Here is a 21,102-nt window from a genome sequence, read left to right as displayed (position 1 = left end):
GAAAACACATCGCATTTTAAAAACAGGGCACAATCTGGATGGAGCTGTGTGAGGCCAAGAACCAGTGACTAAGAGGCCTAAGTGAGACAGGCTGAGACAGGGAGGATATTTGTCCTGATAATCAGGCTGATTAGATTTTCCCACAGTAAACAGATCAATCAGAACCGAGGAGAAGTAAAATCAGTTCTATAATGTGAACCAGTCTCAGCCTGAAGTTTTCCTGCAGCAGATGCGAACCGACGGCTGGACACTGTTCAATCATATCTCCATAAACTGGGCCGTCTAATTCACAAGGCAATCACCAGACTTGTGTTGGGAAGGACACTCAGCTCAAAATAACACCAGTCACCAGACCATAAAAGGAATGTGAGGAGGGTGCCAGTTGTCAAGCTTAACATATACAATATATAGACTTAAATGTGGCCTGATGTTAGTGTGTTTGTGTGTTGAGAACCTATTGTGGACGAGGTGCATGTTTCAGTGTGCAAGAAAGCACTGAAGTAGGGAGCATATGCAAGTGTGTATGTGTGTGGCAGTATGTCTCTGATTAAGCTGGAAAAGGTTACAAAAGAGGCTTAAAGTGTCAGACTCTGAAAGCTGTTATTATGGCTGCAGCAAAATGAAGAGCACTGATGAAAACTGACAGTCCACTCCTTCACAGAGCGAGAAACTGACTAAAAATAACAGCAGGGAATCTGGGTTATTAATCACAGGCTGCAGAGAAAATAGACTATTAAGTTAAGGCAAAAGTTAAATTTAAGACAAGTGCTGTGTATGGATAAAATTAAAAGGTGTGTCTGGAGAAAAAAAAACAAAGCAGAACTAAATTTAAAAACAAATGTGAAGAATGGAAATGCAAATGTCCTGCAGCCAGCCAAGAAAGTGAAAGTGAAAAGAGGCTGGCTTCTAAAACAGGACAAACATCCAAAGCAGACCTCAAAAACCACCACGAACTACTTCAAGAAACACAAGGTGGATATTCTAACAGTCTACACGATACCCTGAGACAGACCTGCTGTCGAGCTGTGCCATCTATCAAAGGGGCAATTGTCAAGAACTGAGTTCTAACAGTGCATGAGCAATAACATTTTAAATTACCTGCTGTATTTTATTTACACATAAATACACATAACATGTACATTAGGCCAAACATTAGCATATACTGTACTTATGCTTGGAGTGGAACTTAAAATCCATCTTAGTTAGTTACTCATTATACCATTGTGATAATAAGCTGCATTTAGTGCTTTGAGCAGAATTTCAGGATTGAAGGTTTTGTTGAGATCTAAAGTGAAGGAGACACTTATGCCCCCATATCTGTGTCTTGCATGAACTGAAAAGTTATAAAATGCAGCCAGGGGAGTGTGCGACCTACTTAGCACTCGACTTAGACCACGGTGGCCCACCGTTCCATCCTGCTACAGGTAGAGAGCAAAAGCAGCAGAGAGACCGGTAAGACGGTAAAGACTCCAAATATAATATTATGCTTTTATTTTGTAATTCTAGATTAAGCAAACGTGGGAAACTTTCTGAGAACAGAAGCATTTTTCACGGGGCAGTAAGTTGAAAAACAACGCTAAATGTTAGCCTGGTGATTTCAATCAGAGATGATCAGAATGTATTTCTGTATTTGGTGGCACCTTTATCTAAAGTGCCACCACTGAAAAAAAGAGGATAATGGAGCCTCGAACTGAAGTATGTCAGATGTAACAGTAGTCACTTCCTTTGTGGTGAAGAACGTGAAGTCACGCCTCACATTACAGCCTGTCACTGAGCTGGCGAACAAGTCATTTCTAATTTGAACTTTTTTAGCTTGTATATACATGCTCTTAACTTTTGATTTCATTAAAAAGATTCTTTGGTAAAATCCCCTCATTTTCAACACAAAGCTTCATTTCTCTCCCAACGGATGACTTCTTCAAATTCCAGACTGAAAATACATTTTTGTTGCAGTGACAATTTCACAAAACTGCTTGAGGCTTCTTTCCTGTGGCTGCCAGTATCAAAGCCTGAATATGGAAGATAAAATGTCCTGAAATACAGGAAGGAAGACAGCAGATGGGAGGAGTGCAGTGATAACGGAGGAAGGGAGCTAGGCAGTGTTCAGGAAGGTTTAATTGAAAAACGCTCTGGTGGGTGGAACTTCACTGCACCAGCAGAACAAAACCCACACAAATTCACGAATTTAAATTCATCGATGGCTAAGAGATGTGTTTCTGGTGTTATAGTGGGAGATGATTATAACCGTTCAGCAAGTTATAACAACATAATGTTTAAAAATCTTCCGCATTTGGCTTTTGCAAACATCCCTTTGTGTGTTACACAGCATATTGTAGTTTAGACTTGTCTTTGTCTGCAAAAGCTTTCAATTTTTTAATCTGCAGAAGCAAAATTAAAATACAGGTTAAAATAAAGAGACAAATACAGGATGCGGTCAAAGGTCAATGTACTCACAGGTTTTTTGAGGAAAAAGATGGACAGGGCTCCGACCAGTGGCATGTCCCCCAGTAGCGGCTCCATCACTACTCGGATCACCCCGTCGAGCTAGACCGAAAACAAAAGACTTGGTCAGTTCCTCCTTAGTGCTAATGGTCACTGTTAGTCAGTGAACCTTTAGCATTTCTCAGTGGCCTCTGATGGTCTCCCCAGATCTTCACTGGCCCCTAATCAATCATGGCCTGTGAACTCTTCTGGTTTCATTTATTTGGGTTTTATGTGACATCAGCACAGACTCAAAAATATTCATACAGCATCAAAAATACACATAGTCCCAAAATGATCCATGCCTAGGGTCCGTTAACTTCCTGTTAGGGATCATGATTGACTGCAGCCAGTGGCTTCTCTGGGCCAACATAAAGAGGGCTGGAGCCTTTTCAATTTATGGTCTGATGAAACAAAGGCTGAATTGTTTGGTCACGATGCCCAGAAGGTGAGACATTTAACACCAAGGACACTGTACCTGTTGAACACTGTGGTGACAGCATCATACTCTCAGGCTGTTTTCCTGAAAAACTAGAATAGATTTGACCACATTTAATATATGAAAGACGCATGCTGTATAATCAATGTAAGCAAAATGAAGGTAAAGTCTTAGGTAAAGCCCAATGTTCATGAAAAGTGTAGGTAAACTTTCATTCACCACTATGTGGAAACACCTCTGCAAGTTTCCGCAAAGAGGAGCAGAGGAGCTCTTCTCTGTGGGCAGAGCTACCTGATGCACAACAGAGATCAAAATGGAAATCAAATGACACACTAAGTGAAAACCCATAAAATCACATGAACAATCAATGTGCTGACTGGAGAGACATGTTCCAAGCTAAAGCAGCACTTTGTGTTCCTGTTGGATCATGTCTCCACCCGTCTGATATTGAACAATCTGATCTTAGCTTTATGCTTTACAATCATAATAGACCTGCCTTTTTTTGACACTCTAACCTTGCTTGACTGTTTGGTAACCGCACACCTTTTGTGAAACACTCTATCCTTGTGTCTCACAGAAAACAAGACCAGAATCTTGTCTCACCGTGAGATTTGGCTGTCTCCACCTACATGACACTGAAATGCTGATTTTAGAGTCCAATCACAAGGAGAAATGTGAACCGACCCAAGAAAAAAAAAGAAAAACTGCAGCAGGTCAAAGCTTGTTGATGTCAAACAGAAATCACACAGTGTAGCGTTGTTGTTTCCTTTCACTGGTTTTCATTATTGGGTGCTGCTTTCTCAGTGGTTGCAGTGACTCAATTCTCAGATATGCTGCCTGTTTGCAGATCCAAATTTGGTCGTGGCTCGCTCTGAGCAATCAAAGGCCAACATTTGGCTCATCAAAATGGGCGCAGTGGAAAGATGGAAGATAGCCTTTTGTTTATCCTCGCTGCCCTCCTGCAGCGGATTCCTGCCTCGGGGAGGATGCTCCATAAATCATGTGCAGTTGATATTGTTTTATCAGTTTAACTCTGGGGAGGCTTTGCAGTAACAGATGTCCAAGAAATGATAAAAAAGAAGAAGTCTGACAATCGAGGGATTATGAGAAAATGGGCCCTGGACGAAGATTATAGAAGGGTCCATCCCTATTTTTATTTTCATGTTTATGTGCTAATTTTACTTCTGTTTTTGTTCATTAAGTGTTTTCTGTCATTTTATGTTTACTGAGGTCTTTCAAACAAGAAATGTGAAGAGTAAGTTCTGCGGGTCTGGTCCTTGGGCAAGACACTGAACCCCACGCTGCTCCCGGTGGGTCAGGTGAGCACCTTGCATGGCAATCGCCGCCATCGGTTTGTGAATGGGTGAATGAGGAGCAACATTGTAAAGCGCTTTGGATAAAAGCGCTATATAAGGGGCTATTTACCATTTGCCAGTCTGAGTCATTTACCATTTGAGTCTGACAGCCAACAGTGGGGCTCATCATTCATGATAATCTCTAAGCGTTTTGGTAGAAATAAGCGGTCTGCTGTATGAAAAGCTGTCAGAACCCAGCACTGCCCCTCTAACATTTAAGCCATACACAGATGCAAATATTGACTGTACCTCACACATGCAGTCATTTCCCTCTGTAAATCTTTTAGACTCCTCTTTCCGCTTATTTTCTCTTCCTCTCCAACCACCGAACCGCAAATATGGCTTGATTTTCTGCCAACAGCTGAGTGGATTATGTCTCCCTTTATCAGTCCTGTGTCAACATATTATGTAAACCCGTCTCTAGAGAGGTCAGAGGTTATTACTGGGGTCACCAATAATGTCCATCTAAGTTCTGTTTTTTTAACCTTCCATTGTCATCCAAAAGACTTACAATGACATGATTTACTCTCTTTGTTAAAATAAAGTGAATGAACTAGTGATGCCCGTCACAAGTTCTGATGCCTTAGGTGGATGTCTTTAGATTACTATGTCATGAATCAGCACCTTCTGATATTTGAAAACCTGAAACAAGGAAATATTTTATTTCTTTAACTGATAAATGACAATTCTGTTATCGGCATTGTCAATTTCCTTCCTATAACAGTTAGCCACTGGTAAAGCAAATATACAGCAGGTAAAAGTAACAGAAGACATGATCTACCACTACTTCATGTGACCATTCTTTCGTCTACTATATATAAAACCCTGAGCAAGAAAATTCTTCAACGCAAAAAAAAAACAAAACACAAACAGCCACATCCACTTCGCTATCATACCTGTATACTTTTGATCCCAGCTCTGCAGTAGTATTTCTTGATGTCAACATCAATCTCTGTGTTCCCAACAAAACTGAAAGTAAGACAAAGAAAAATGCAATAGGGTAATGCTGTAATGGAAAAGCAATAGAAGAAAGAATAAATTGCTGTTGTGCCCAAGTATTAACTACCCACAGTCACATTGCTATTGCCTGCCCTAAAAAAGTGGCTTCTAATTGTCTCCCATTACAAAAGTGTAAAAAACTTTTTTTTTTTTTTTTTTAAACACTGGTTGGGTTACTGATTGGTCCAAAGGGGAACAGAGGGCCTAAGGGCCCGAGAAGTCAAAGAGATGCACAACAACCACAAAAATGACTACAGCTTAAAACTATGCTAAAGTGGCACAAACTTACCCAAAACACAGTACATTCAAAGAAAGACATTCCATGGCTAGAACACACACACACAGACACACAAAGCATCCAAAAACTAATGTAAAACTAGTTGAACTAGCCTAAATCAGCCTTTGCAGCCTATAACATGTTTTCAGTATTCTAGCACTGGAGCTGAGGTAGTGAGGTAGATGTCACACCTTATTACATCCTACTTTATATACTGTACAGTTTAAGGTTGTCCCTTCTTTCTAATCCAGAAACAGGAATGGTTTGGTAACATGCACAGTGTTACTTGTGTCCATCAGTTTTTAAAATATTTCTGCATTTGTTATAGGGCATAATGGGCTTGGTGCCGCTTGGTTCTATACTTTAATTGGATTTGTTACCAATAACAAAAATATGGAAAAATCACCCGTTTTGGTGCCTGGTAAAGCCAAGAGTTTGTCAATGTCATAATTTTAAAGTGTACCTGATCTGCAGGTCCATGATGACCTGCCTCTTGTCCACATTCTCTGTGTAAACCTTCACCCCGTTCACTCTCAGCGGCTGCAGAAACACAAAGAGGACAAAATAGGAACAAGCGAGCAAATCATCGCCATACCTGAGCACACTCTGGATTTAGACCTGTCATTCTATTACCAACATAAAGCACTGAACTGTGAATCCAAAAAATCCAGCTCAGAGACGTGGTAAGAGAAGGACACGAGAGACAGCCTGATAAAAGTGGAACAATGCTTCACAGCCCTTGATTAAAAACAGGTTCACATTGGGCTCTGTGATCTAAATGGAGACAGAAGAAAAAAATTCTGTTCTTGCAAGTTCAGCTACAGCAAAGTGGACTAAAATAGAAACACACCAGTCAAAGATCTTTACACCTACACTAGAGCAGAGGCTGTAAGCAGGGTTAAAGAATCATGCCAGAAATTTTGAATGTTTAAGCCCAATTGGCAGAAAAACAACACGATTTTATTGCCACTACATTAGGCACAGCTGTACAGTGTAATGTATTCAAATACAGCAGCTCTGCCAATAATTTTACTGTTCAAAGGTTACGATTTCTTAGTTTTTCTATTCAAAATATCAGAAAGGGGGTGATTCTACTCTGTGTTTATTATTGAGGTCATAGTGGGTGGTGGAGTTGTACTGGAGTGCATTATATTAGGTGTATGTAATGTTTTAATCCCCCCATTTATTTTAAACTGATTGCTTAAAAAAATAAGAATCACCTCTAAATACAACGCACTAAAGTATGAGTCATCTACCGACATTACGTCAATAATAAACACATTGTAGAGTCATCACCTTTCCGACAGGTTCAACTGAAAAAAAAAAAAAAACAAAGGACTAAGAAACTGACCAGTGACCAGTGACCATGTATGTGTTCATAACTGAACCCCTCTGCTTGGAATACTCCCCCAAACATATCAGATCTCATTTCAGCTGAAGCCTTCTGTTCTTTTTTAAAACCACCTGATAATGAGTCCTTTTGAGAGTGCTTTAGTTTTTGAGCTGTTACCTTGTCCTCAGCTACTGTCCTTTGTTATGCTAAATTGTATGCAATACCTAAACTATTTATTTATTGTTATTTTAATTTATTGTTTTTAATGTGTATTTTAAAATGTTATTAATTTATTATGACTTGTGCTGCTGACCTCTTGGCCAGGTCGCCCTTGAAAACTTAGTTTTTTTGGTTCAACTGAAGTGTGTGTGCGTGTGTGAGTGTGACTGGAAACTGAACTTCCGCGGTACAACACTACGGAGTTGCAGTTTTATAAAAATCAGTAACTTTTTGCCCAAACAAAACACAGTACTAATACACAGACAGAAGTAGTTTTCTAATCTTGTTGTTTGCAGATGTCACACTCGTCTTTTTGTTTCTGATTTCAAACTCAGAACTCAACTTCAAAAAGTAGTTGTAATAATATTATCATTTTAGGTTTTTTTTTGTCTCGCCACCTTGTCGCCCATGTCGATCTTGGTGAAGCAGAAGGTGCTGAGTTGGGGGTGGGCTCCCTTCACTGCCGGCTCGATGGTCTCTCTGAACAGCTTGTCCAAAAACTGGCAGATGAACGGCCACATCTGCTTCACTGTCTGAGAGGAGAGACACAACAGAAACGTGGCGGAAAAGAATTAGAAAAAAACAATGTCCAAATGTCACACGATGTTTTCCAGGCTGAAAATAAGAGCTTTTTTATATGAACTCCACATTTACAACAGTTTTGTTGTACGTTTCTGCATGGATGTGTATATGGATGACATTCTCCATTTAATGGCCAATTTGCTGATCTGCACCTACACTGCTTACTTTTGAAGACAGAGCAAAAACAATCTGGACAGTTGAGCAGTTTTTCATATTAAAAGGTAAAATCGGCTGCTCTCAATGAGTTTTATTTACTGGAACAATGTGAAGGAGAGAGACCTCAGACAGAAACAAATCAGTTACGATCCACAAGCAGTCGAATAACCCACAAAGCCCCTTAGAGCCCCCTAATAAGACCCTTTGTAGACATTGGAATTTTCTGAAAGTGTAAGTCATAAATATAGATGAGTATCAGCCAGGAGGAAAATTTCAAGCACAACTACAGAATTCGGTCCCTTTAGCAGCATAATAACAATCCTGATTGAGAAAAAGAAGTTATTCATAATGTGTTAATGCTTTGAGTTTAGAGTGTGTCTCTCCTCCATTTTATGGTCTGCTGCTCAGTGACCCAAAAAAAAAAAAAAAAAAAAAAAAAAAAATGCCCAGAAAAGAACCTTTTCAAGCAGCGTGAATATTTGCAAGTGAACAGACAGAAATGTGTTCATTAGAGATTGTCACCGGGTGCAATATTTTAGGGTGTGGTCCTTCAGCTGAACATCTTATTATGATGCTATGTGATGAAGTGATGAAAATGCTCAGCAGGCTGCTTTACGATGGTGTGAGCTAGACATCCTAAGTCACTCCTCTGTTTAAAATGCCAATCAGCTGGAGTCATAACTAGTATTATCGATATTAAAACCTTTACGGATAAATTATAGCAACTCTGTGCTTTGGGTCGACTCTTTGTGTCTGTTTACCACCACAAAGACAACATGCAACATGATACTAAACATGGATATCACCATGTCAGGTCTGTAGACTGAGAAGCTGTTTGCTTGCTCGACAGCATCCATTATGATATCTCACTGCAAGTATGTCTAAGTGATACTACTGCAGGTGCTTATCTCTTTCTCTCTCTAGTTCTTTGTCTGTTACCCTTGATCACCTCTTCTCCACTTACTAATTTCAAACAAAGTCATCAATCTCTCCTTCTCTCTCTCCAGGGATGTGGAAGCACTGGGTCAGGGTCTATCAGAGATCTAGATTCAGATCCTATTTATATACTCAGTCTGCTTCTGCTAGCTAACAGGCTAACAGTGCCTGAAATCAGACCATTCAAGTGGGCGATTCGATGATGATAAGAGAGATACTGAGAAGTGCGTGCATGTACCTTATTCAGCCACTCCACCCTCTCCACATCTGGATAATGGACCTGGAACAACACAACAAAAATGACAGAGTTAGAATCACGTTTAAATTCCTAAAGATTTCCTATCAGTATCCTGTTTTTTTTTCCCCAGGCAAGATCCATTAGGCCTGATACTTATACAATAGAATATTAATATATGGAGGCAGTGGTCCTCCACCTGTGCACTCTCACAGTGTTTGTGGTACTTGATCCAATAAATTTGATCTGAGTAGGACACGTCACTTGATTACTTACTTCTTTTTAAAGTTTTTCTGTATAGTTTTATGATCTTGTAGTTTGCTACAGTTACTAAATTGGTCAGCATCAAACTCACAAAGAGCCACGACGCAACGATCAGTCCTTCTACAGACTAAAAGTAAAATAAATCTGCAACTGTTTAGATACTCATGAAAATGAAGTTGCAAAACCTCACTTTCATGTGTGATGGAAAAGCGATGCCTGTTTTTCAGTACTTTCTGAAGTTTTGTGGACTGAACAATTCAGAAAAAAAGAAAAAGAAAAAAATCCATTCAAAACTAATAATTACTACAGCCAAAGCTGTACATCACCAAAACAACAAACACTTAACAATTAAAAGTTCAGAATTCAATAAGCAATGGGATAAATATGTTTGCAATGTTTAGCTGCCTTTGAGAGCTAATCCCGATTAACCCAGACAATAAATGAGAAAACAAACATAATGCACCAAAGTACAGCTTGGGTGCTACATCATTCAGCAAACTGCAGGCCCAATATCTATGCCAGGCTTTGTTGTAAAACCTAATTACTACAGACAAACACCTCTTGGTTTTGACACACTTATCTATCATGCTGTTTATTCTTCATCCATGGCAGTTCTCTTTGGCAGAGCACACGCACAATACCACAGTCTAATCTCCACTGCTGCCTGTTTGCAAACATGCACACTCTGAAACACTTGGCATCTTTGCAGAAAACTAAAATTAGGATATTACAAAATGCTTTCCCAATAAAAAAAAAAAAGCTTCAACACTGTTAAAGATGTGCCTGAATTCAATGAACATAAGCATCATATTTGACGATATTTGAAATTCTAAAATTATCCCACATTACACAGACACAGACTGCTGACAGAATTTTTATGATCTTAAACCAAATGATTAATTGAAAATATTGTCAGTCCCTAATGAATATTGGCTGTTACTTTCAGCCACAAACAAAAAAAGAAAACACTAAATAATGATGGAGCTGGTCGCTAAACTTTTAATAATTACAATTAATCCTGAGGTGGAACAACTGCACCCACTATCTAAGAGAACATTTCAGTCACAACCACAAATGTAAACCTAATGAAGGCATTAAAAGAAACGTTTCTTCTGGGGGGAAATGAATGTCTGTACAAAACGCCACCCTAGCCCATCAAGGTAAAGCAGTCTAACCTGAAGCTGTGGATCAACATACATCATGCTACTACGATGGCTAAAGAGTGACTCCTGTGCGTTTTACAAAGTGGAGCTGTTTTTTTTTTTTTTTACTGTTAAAAGATGCATAACACTCAGAGGAATTAGGCTCTTTTAAGTGTCTGGGTGAGAAGATGAGTCTATGACGCCACAGTGAGACGCAGTCTGACAGGACGAGCTGTTGTGAAGGACTGGAACTTACATAACTGACATACGAGGAGGATACTGCACAAAAACATACGCTTGGAGCACGAGCACATGAATGAGCACTTGTCGGTGAGGTCATAAAGATGATGAGTTCAGGAGAGCCAGAAGCCTTCCCGGTACTCCTAAGTACATAAAAAATACTGCTCACTTGTTCCTCCCTGTTAAGCGTTTTGCACAAATATTTATCATGTACCAAAGTCCTTCAAGCTGAAAACGAAAAAACCCAAAGCAGATATAGTCGGATATACAGAACATTTTACTGCAATTTACAAATTCAACATCCTATATTGTAAAAAGGAATAATAAAAAAAGAGAATGATATATACAACATATAAAGGGCCACGTGTGTTTTTGTTGTAGTTTTTTGGTAAAAATATATACGCTAGGTTATATATTACATCATTTTATTATGGCACTGAGCAACTGTGGTCTATCTGAATTTAAAAATGCACAAACCAACTATAATGTGCAAAACAGACTTTTAAACAATGGTATAAAATGAAGAATTTGATAAAAAGGTTTTATAAATTAGGGTTTAATAAAGAATCTACTTCCAGTGTGGAAACAGAGAAGCAAAACAAAGTTTTTTATATAATTATAATTACTTAAGACACACAAAAGTAGTGACTCGATGTGACTTGTTGCAGTACATGGGGGTATCTCTAAAATGTACATGCCTTAAGATTCAGCCATTGATACTGTCACAGCAACAAGTTATTAAATCTGCAAAAGTTGATGAATTTGCTGATTATTTTCTCAATATTTGTGAACAGTTTAGTGTGTTTAATATTAGTACATTTCCAAAAGCACAGGACAACATCATTGAAATGTCGGGCTTTGTGTAACCTACAGGCCAAAACCTTATAAATATTCTGTTTATTTTAAGCAGCAAGAAAAAAAAAAGCAAATGTTGATGTGGAAGCATCAATTTCTTTGCAATACAGCTTAAATAGATTTACTGAATTAAAAAAGTGCAAATAAATCTTGCTATTACTTGTAATGTTACTGAGAGTTCTATTTTTTGTGCGCTTCCCTTATCTTCATCTGTTTCGACGTTAATGCCATGAAAAATATGTAGTTTGCAGCAAAGAAAAACAGAACATACAAAAAAAAAAAAAACACACATTCTAAAAGAATTAGGAAACTGAGTCATTACAAATCATTCCATCACATGTGCCAGCATGTGCTACAGTATCTTTAGAAACGTTTTGCTGGTGAGCCTGGTGTTTCGGGCTTATTTTACTACTGTTGTTTGAATACCTTCTAGCCTGATTTCTTTATGAGTCAGACATCACAAGATTTCCAAGAACACGTCTGCTACCCATCTTAAATTACTCAGACATAGGAAGTCAGCTCTACCAATGGCCTCATGGGACCCAGTTCTCGACACAGTGTCCAGCTGGGGTCTGGATGAGAGGGAAGTTACTGAAATGTAGCCAAACTTGGAAATGGCATCCAAATTACAGGTTGGATGTGTTTACACTGTGTGTCTGCAAGTACACTTTATTTAAGGTTTCCCTCAAGATAAAGCTCCACAAGATGTGGCTCTGGTCCAATTCTGCTCCATCCTCCAGTACCTGTATACAATCATAGCAGTCAGCTACGCTGGCTGGCTCTTTAACAACCTGACAAAGCAGCTGGACCCATGGACTGAGAGGAGGAAAGAGTGACTCATCTGGCCACAAAACAACCAACAACAGAAGCACAGTTTTCTCCCTTTTTAGGCGAGCAACAGCAAAAAAAACAAGGCTGAGTCAATGAGGGGATCAAAAAGTAAAGTAATTAGTTAACATTCGGGCAAAGAGCAAATGGCTGTTACCTCATGTTGGACTGAGGTAAACAGGAAATAACACTAGGGAGGTACTAAACAAATGTAACCAACATGACTCAGCACTGCAGAAAAACTGTGAGAATAAGCATCCAAATAACCAGAAGGACCTTAAAAGTTTTGACTATTTTTTAAGCTAACTTTTCTATCTTTGATTTCTTCAATATTTCTTTTTGTGCGTGTCACAAAACAATACAAAACAAAAAAAACAGGGTATTGAAGGCAACCACTTCTTGCCACACAGCTGTGCAACATGTTTCCACAGAAACAACACCACCCATCCATCTATCCACCCCTCATCCACTTGTGTTGCTGACAGCGTTGCTATTGCCAATGCTCGAGAATCCGGCTCCCAGAGAATGTTTGGAATTTTTACTTAACTCATAAAGTTATAATTAACGTCCTGTCCATCATTGTTCTATTGTTTCAGAACTAAGTCACTTTGAAAATGTATTCTGAAAGTAACAAGTCTTAATAAATGATAAATAATGCCACAGGCCTTCCATAATCAGAGAAAAATAAACAGGAATGAAAAAGTATGGTAGCCTTGTCTCACTTGGCTCAACTATTTTCTGATACATTACAGACCACTATATTACCAGTTTAATAAAAAAAATCTAAATAATAATATTTTGCAGCATTCTGGATACATTACTTTGCTTAAACGCTGTGTTGCAACTGTTTATCTCAGAATCATCATTAGCTTCATTATAATACTCCAGCCCTACTTAGCATGATAAACTGCTGTGCAACGTGTGAGCAGTGCATCTTATAAACCTAAAAACGAATGGATTAGTCAAACTGACCTCCCTGGATCATATTTCATCTGCCTGCAGAATCACACCCACACTAGCACACCCCTTTTTTAAGACGCATTGATTTTTTTTCAGTCTAAAAAGAGGTTTCTGTACGATTGTTGAAACAGGAACTAGTGGGTGGTCAGTACAGGATTGAAGCATCAATTTTGGTATTCTCTGTGTCAAAGCCTGTCAAGTGGGTGAGACTAGCAGCCAAACAATGTAACAGCTGTTTGGAAATCCTAACCTCACTTTCCAGCCACACCCCCGACAAAAAGCATGTGTGTGAGAGCAACAGAAACAGAGAGAGGTGTGGAGAGGGTGAATAATTCTGTCAGGTACTGCTGGAAGTTATTCAACTGATCTGCACCTGACAAATTAAAGAAAATATTTTTCTTGTCATCTTCCTAAACCCCTGCTCTGTCACCGCCTGCTGACTAAAGATCATGCTCGCTCCCTGTTAGGTGGACAGGGACTCTCGTCACCAAGGTGACAATGGAAGCAACAAGGAAACCTGCTAAATCACCTTCCACTCCAAACCGTAGGTGGTGATGAAAGGTTTAGAAACAGGAAATCCATACGGTGAGACAGTTGCTCCATGCGGACGCCTATATTTAGGCTGAGAGAGAAATAGAGACCGACATGAGGAGAAGAGTCTGCGGCTAGAAGAGAGAGAAGTCGAGGAAACGTGAGAGCTCGACTGTGTGTTGAGGATCGAAAGCCTGAACAGAGAACACATTTTGGCGTTTAATAGATTTAGATCTGAAAGCCTGCAATGGTGTGTGGATACTACAGCACAACTGCACCTCACACTAAAGTGGAGTTGTTACTTGGGCTGAAGTTGATGCACAACATTGTTTAAAATCATGCTGTGGAGCATTACGCAAGCATTTGAATTTCTGAAACTTGAATGTAACACAATGCAACTGATGTTCTGATCAACTACACACATTATTGCAAATACTGCATGTTTTGTGCACATAATCGTTCCTATAGGCTTGGGAAACTGTAAAAGCTGTTGCTTGTGTATGTAGCAGTTTTTACAGACTAGATTATGACATTGTTTTCAAGAAGTATGAATGGATTCACTTTACTAACTAATTGTTGTTGTTGCAAAGTCTTTGCTCCATCACTACTTATATATTATGTTTGGTTTTGTTGTGAGTTTTCAATTTAAAACCTGTGACAAGCTAAAATTTTACTCATGGGAGGATATAGTTTGAATACATTTGAATGGAAACTGAACTTTGGTCACTGTTGTACCCTGGTCACCTCGCAGTCAGTCCCAGAGTGCTGACCAAAGTCTATTTTGTCTATTTTCAGAGAAATCTTTAAGGTCCTAAATCCGGAGCCAAACTTGCTCAGGAACCAGATCCGGACAATTAAAACAGACCGCGATGGCTTTTCTTCCGATGCACTTCGCTGGGGAAGAACACCAAAAAATGAACACCTCCAGCACTTATGAGCTTCAGGTAAAAGCAGAAACAGCAGCGCATCGTTTCCATTGTCTGCTCCTCCATGTTCCCACCGTGTGCCATGTAACACGAGAGCACAGGGGCAGAGAGCATGAGGAGAAGGACAGTTACGCTGCTGTCATAGTAAGCTTCCACGTCTGTCTTTTTGAAAGGCTGATGATAGAGTTACACTCTTTTGGACCCGATTGTTTTAACATTTAGCTCTCGTAAGAAAGGCTTTTGCTGAGCTTGCCTGGACATCTGCACCACCTAGCTATTTATTTATTATTACACACATTCACACATGAGAACTGCACGCAAGGCAGCGCATGCTCACACACATTTATTTAAAATTTGTTTCAGACACAAATTTCATATTTGATCTGCATTTTTCCAAAGTTATGCAATAAATATTCCAGACTCAAAAACTGCTTTGTAGTTTTTGCAAAATGCTAGTATTTAATGAAACTAAAAAGTATGAAAATTAACCCACTATTTTGAGGAGGCCCAATATGAAGTAGGTGGTAATTAAGGCTGGGCGAGATGGCAAAAAATACAAATAAATCAAAATGTTTTTTAGTGTTTCTAAACAATTAATAAATAAATAAAAAATTCCCGCAGGCCATATATTATCAAGTAAAACACCAGGAGCAACTGTGCAACAATAACATACAAATAATTAACCTTCCCACAGGTGTTTTGAATGCGTCCATAACGCAGGTGACTTTTAATCTGTACCGTCACAGCCAGCTCATATCTGGTGGAGCACATGCAGTCAACAACTTCTTGTTGTCCATGTCCTGCAAAAAAACACGTGCAAAACAGCCAGACTGTCAGCTTAGTGGCCTGATCGAATCCCTTTTCAGAAACGTTGTTGCACCCATCTCAACATATCCTCACCCCAGTGAATCCCGCCAGCAGTGACCTGAGATGACCTTTGTGGCCTAGACGTCACATAAAAGGTTTCCATTTACTTTCAATTTTAACCTTTCAACATTCCAAACAGGACACTCCACCAATTAAACACACTATTTGACAAACATTACGCTGTTTGATGTACTATTAGCTGATTATTAGAATGTGATGAAAAAAGAAAACTAATATAATTATATTCTGGTCAAAGGCGAAGGGAAACTTTTAAACTGTTCTCAAAGGTTTAAATGTGGGTGTTGATTAGTGCCTATGGATAATCTCTCTACCGGAGTCATGCCGCTCAGAAATTATGTGTACTATGTCACAAATTAGTAATTACAGGTTAAAAAATCGGACAGATAAACAATGCTTGTCTTTGCTCCATCTGTCACAAAAACTAATACGTAGGGTTTGGTTCTGATCCAAATCCAGTATTTAAAAAAAGCCCCAGGGATACATTATTAAAGAATGTACGTTGAGTGGACCAATGAATCGTGGATGGACACACTGAGAGAAAGACTGCAAAACCTGTGTAAGGCTGCTCTAATCATGTTGGGTGATACTACATAACTAAATACTCCTAGACGTCAACAATAGAAAGATCTTTGCTATCTAAACAACAGAACCTTCATAGATCCATATTTGTGTCTGACAGCAGTGTGACGTGTCAGTTTCTCTTCAGATAAAACTACAGCATTACTTCAGGCACAACTATGAACCACAGTGCATCACACCTCATTCCAAGCATATTTGCTGAGCGAGTGAGCCAATGGGAAAGTATGGGCTTTCCCCAAAATCTATTTTTGAGTAATGGCGACAAAATGTGCTTGCTAATATATTACAGATGTTTATTTTGTTAATTGTACATACGTGTTAGTTTTATAAAGAGTGTGTTCCAGGACAGTGAAATTCACTTAAGCCCCCAATGAATTTCAAAACAGAAGTAACACAGAACAACTAGTCAGTTGACAGAACACAGGTGCTTAGAGGGGAGGGTTTGCTGCTGATTCTTTTATATCATTAATAACCAAACACCTTTTTGACTTTTGGTTCAACAAAACCAGCAATCTGAAAAAGTCACTATTTCCTTTTAGGCTCTGCAGGTAACACTGCCAGGAGACCAGCAGCTACAGGCCTCCTGACATCAGGCTCCACAGCACCATACTGCAATAACAGTGCTGTGGACAACAGGTGAATAAACGCTACCAACTGATGAAAGTAATGGCACCACGGGAAGAAGGATTGGAGTCAGTCCACAAGACGAAGACTGCAAAATCTGTGCAAAATAAGTGCAGGGAAGGTGGAGGTAGGCACCAGCGGCTTTGTTGGAAACTCAACCACAGGTCTGTTTAAAGACCTAACGAAACGAGCATCACTGGAGATGCAGCGAGCCTGCAGCTATAGATTAAAACACATTTTTAAACTAAAAAAACTGATCAAGAAACAAATCAATCAATCGAGAATCGATTGCCGCAGCCCTTTTTAAATTATTGTTTTGTCAGTGTACTTGGTGCATTCATTTGTGTTTAGACTAAGACTGTGTTTAATGAATAACGGATTCCTGATTGTGAAATCCTAACATTACATTGGTCATTTTATTAACAACCGAAAACAATCAAACGAAAAGTTAGCACCAATTTTGCTAACCAATTATGGAACTGCAAAAATAAGATTAGATTTTGGTCTGTACAGCAGTTCGGACTAAACCAAATTAAAGATTTGTAATGAGTGCTGGGCACTTTACAATTTAAACGATTAACTTCACTATTACACGCAGTAACATTAAGATTAGGGCTCCAAATGATGGCTTCCTGTTTCCTGTTAGTAACTCTTGTTCGTAACATGATGACTCAGGAACTTTGTGAGGTTTGAGGTTAGTGTGACAAAGGTGATGCAGATAAAGAATGAAGGATGGGGACTGCCAGTGTCTTTCAAGGGTCAAACTTCACCTTTGCAGCATGATCATGCTTTCACTGGTTTCTCCGTTTCACTTCAAGCGGGTTAATGAAAAGCAGTCAATCAACATCGTTTGTTTACATATTCAAGCATCATTAGCCACACCGATGTGGGTTCCAACAGCTGGGAAGCAGACTCGGTCAAACGTAATACCAAGCCAAAACATTCTGAAGCTCGCTGACTCACAACAAACACGACAGATGCTCTGCATTGCTTTTTGCAGAGTGCCTGGAGTTGTTGCTGAGCACTGCTTTCCTGGAGGTCTCTGTGATAATGGATGTGTTGATGGCATGCTCGGTGTTGGGAGGGGGGCTGTGTTTGATTCTGACTGGCACGGTGCCATCTGGTGCACCAGTTAAAATGCTCAGGACAACATAGGTTACTTGAGTGGTGTTCGGGGCAGGGTCTGTGGATTCAACACAGAGGCATTTGAACTGTGTTCCCTCTTAATATCATACGTTTGTGGACTTTATGATGCTTGGAAAATAAAAATGGCAGAACACATTACTGAAGTAAACCTTTCCAGCCACTGCCCAGTGGGCAAAAGGGCTCCTGGAAAAACACTGTGCCACCACAGGCCAAAGAACTAAAGGGAATCAGCTCTGACAAGCTAATGTGTTTTTATACACACACACACACACACACACACACACACACACACACACACAGCATTGTGAGGATGAGCCAGGTTGGCTGGAGGAGCAGAAAATAAGTAGATTCCACATTTATGGGAGGTGTGTTGCCAGTGTGTCTCCTGCTTCTCCACGCCTTATTGTGACCTGGCTGCACATCTGACACACCAAACATATTTCAAGTTAAAATAAGAACAGGTTTGACGACTCTCCTGCTTTGCCTGTGCCAATCCTGGGAGCAACATGCGCTCAGCGGCCATGTGTAAATCATTCACCAAGGCCTTCTTAGGGCAGTTAACAGGATTAAAACAATCAGAGCAGATTAAAAGCTGATGGTGAGCTGATGGGCTGTTATCACAAGCACAAAATGTGTGACATTTCTGATGGCTGTGTATGAAAACATAACTGAAACCCACTACACTTCTTAAATATTCCTTCTTCTGTGAGTCTGTTAGTCATCAATTTCAAATGTGTCAATAAATGTCACAGCCAAGTCTTGTGATGTGTATTAAATATAGCTTGTGTTTGAGTTTGGACTTTTGATTTGGCTGCATGTGGGAACATACGGAAAGAGCTGTCGGCCGGATGTTCTGTCTTAAGTGGCTTTTTTCCAACTTACAGGTTAACGTCGAGACTAGCGTTAACGTCCGGCGTCTTAGAGAATAATATAAAAGCATTTGTACATTTAGTAAAGCAACTAAGGAAAATGAGTAGAACAACATGGCAGGGAATATCTCCATCAGCCAATTTGGCAGGTACCCAGTCAATGCTGGGATGCTCCACTTTCTGGAAGAACACCCAAGAAAAGGGTGAAGCTTGAAACAGAGTCAAAGCACAAAGCAGTGATGATAAGACAGTGATATTACCAGGAATGTAATAATGCTGGAAGACTTACCCATGGTGGCAGCTCAGTATGAGACACAGTTTGGCTCACTACTTTGTCTTCATGCTCCAGGAAAGCTAAGGCCCGGTTTACCCTGTAGTCCTTGTAGCTGTGGTTCTTTCTCCAATAGAATAATGCAGCGAGTCCGATCAGAACCCAACTGAAGCTGAACTCAAAGTATCCCAAGATGTAGATTGGGAAGATGATGGCAAACGTCTTTGCAAATTTAATCCACATGTCTGTGACATTAGTCAGTGATGACTGTTGCTCGTCGTTCGGTTTTCCTTGAGACTGAGGCGGGGGCGTGGCGGGGGTCATCGCGGGGTCCTCTGCCCTGACGGGTCCATTCGCACTGACACCCGGCTGTGCCGAACCCTCCATCGTGTTACTCATTTCCCCTCTGCAAAGACATTTTTGACAGACAATTACAGCAAATGTTAGGGTCCTGCCACTGCTGACTAAAGTGTGGCTGTCTCATCTCCACAGGTCAAAGGTCAGAGTTATATCAAAGCCACACTGTAGCTATGCCCAAAGGAATAAAACCACGTGAGTTGGCCACAACAATCCCACTACTGTGCCCTACAAATGTACCATAACATTCATAGTATTAATAAATATTTTCATTGGAGTTGAAGTGAGTAGAAGTGTTAAAACCAGCACAGAAGCAAAAGAAGTTTACACAGTTTTGCATTTGTAAAGCAAAAGAGCCCAATAACAAAGACAAGGGTTTTAAATTCATCAACTGTAATTAGGAACCTGACACAAATATTAGTGTATTAAACTGTCCCTGGTGTAATATTTTACAATATTAACTGTCAGCTAGTTGTGATGGTTTGAAATGTGTTTTTTCAGCCTAAGTTACGTTATTTCCATCCAGGCTGCAGGCTGAGCAGTCATCCCGGTTTCTGCCCCGGTTGCGAAACCCGTCTACAGAAATGTCCACTTTTGGGGGCCTTTATTACCTGGAAAAGTGGCGCATTTCATGCGTCGCTCGAAAAGTTTGAATCCGCTCTGCAAATCCGCGTTGGTCCAGTACAACTACGAGAAATGTTAACGTGTGTCTTAACTTTGGAAGTGCCTCGGCCGTCCACCCTGTAATCGCCCGGCCAGCAAACAACACGGCCGCGGACGGCAGCGGCGAAGTGTGACGCGGTTATGAAAGTAGAACTTCTACCACAATACGTACTTTTTCTTTTTATCATATGTATGCCGAATATTAGTGTATCTAGTACTAAATCCCAGTTGTACCCAAGTCACTAGTTAGAGTTTGAAAAATGCATCTACTAGGTAGAGCAACGTTCCGCTAGCAGATTCTCGAACGGAGTCCGTCGTGACGTTGTCTCCAAACTGACACGTATCGCGCGGAGGACTTCGCCAGCTCTGCGTAAACCAAACACCAGCGGAGAAAAGTAGCACTTCGTCACTCACCGGTATCCAACTGAAGCATCAACTAAAGTTCCCTGTTCCCGCGGAGTTTACTGCATGCCGAGTAGCTAAACTCTGATAACCCTCTTTCCCCTCCGGTACATCCTGCTGTGGAGGCGACCCGTCCCTCTCAACCAGCCCGCAGGAAACTGTCATCGCGGGAAAGAGGTCAGCCTCCGACGGGGAGGGAAGCTTCAAAACGCAAACGCAACAGCGGGGCCGGGCGCCATCTTGCGGCGCGAAGCTCGCCAAGCTTTCAGAAATGTCGGATTAGACAGAGACGTTCTAACTTATACCTAAATGTTTTCACTTTAAAATACAGGTGCCTGTCTCAAAACAATGGCCAGGTGCCTAAATGACTTTGTGACAAAGAGATAAAAGCTCTTTTACTGGAAGTAAGAAATATTTCCAAAGATGCATGTAAATGTGTATTCAGCTACAATCAGCCGTTGTGTGTCAATCTGAAATCAAGGTGTCAGTGAAAAGGAGGCACGTCTCATTTAAACATCTGCACAGAGATAATAAACCATATAATA

At 40.1% G+C, this 21,102-nt stretch overlaps 1 protein-coding gene across 5 annotated transcripts in view; it reads right to left on the bottom strand.

Annotated features, from left to right (window-relative positions):
* The window catches only part of LOC137098886 (extended synaptotagmin-2-like), a 38,701-nt gene extending 17,973 nt beyond the window's left edge, over positions 1 to 20,728 (bottom strand). Inside the window, exons 1-7 of one of the 5 annotated variants that reach the window (XM_067475579.1) lie at positions 20,570 to 20,728; positions 19,154 to 19,541; positions 9,016 to 9,057; positions 7,502 to 7,636; positions 6,015 to 6,091; positions 5,172 to 5,244; positions 2,455 to 2,544 (exon numbers count right to left, since the gene is read on the bottom strand). In XM_067475579.1, coding sequence (XP_067331680.1) covers positions 2,455 to 2,544; positions 5,172 to 5,244; positions 6,015 to 6,091; positions 7,502 to 7,636; positions 9,016 to 9,057; positions 19,154 to 19,534 — 798 coding nt within the window. In that variant the 5' untranslated portion in view covers positions 19,535 to 19,541; positions 20,570 to 20,728. Of the gene's footprint in view, positions 1 to 2,454; positions 2,545 to 5,171; positions 5,245 to 6,014; positions 6,092 to 7,501; positions 7,637 to 9,015; positions 9,058 to 19,153; positions 19,542 to 20,103; positions 20,518 to 20,569 lie in introns of those variants that run through there. The other 4 variants (XM_067475578.1, XM_067475580.1, XM_067475581.1 and 1 more) reach the window with 4 other exon arrangements.
* Positions 20,729 to 21,102: the final 374 nt, after the last annotated feature.

This window comes from Channa argus, chromosome 14 (assembly GCF_033026475.1).
Source record: "Channa argus isolate prfri chromosome 14, Channa argus male v1.0, whole genome shotgun sequence".
Lineage (NCBI taxonomy): Eukaryota > Metazoa > Chordata > Actinopteri > Anabantiformes > Channidae > Channa > Channa argus.
Note: the sequence above shows the minus strand (reverse complement) of the source record. Positions and strands in the feature narration are given on the sequence as shown.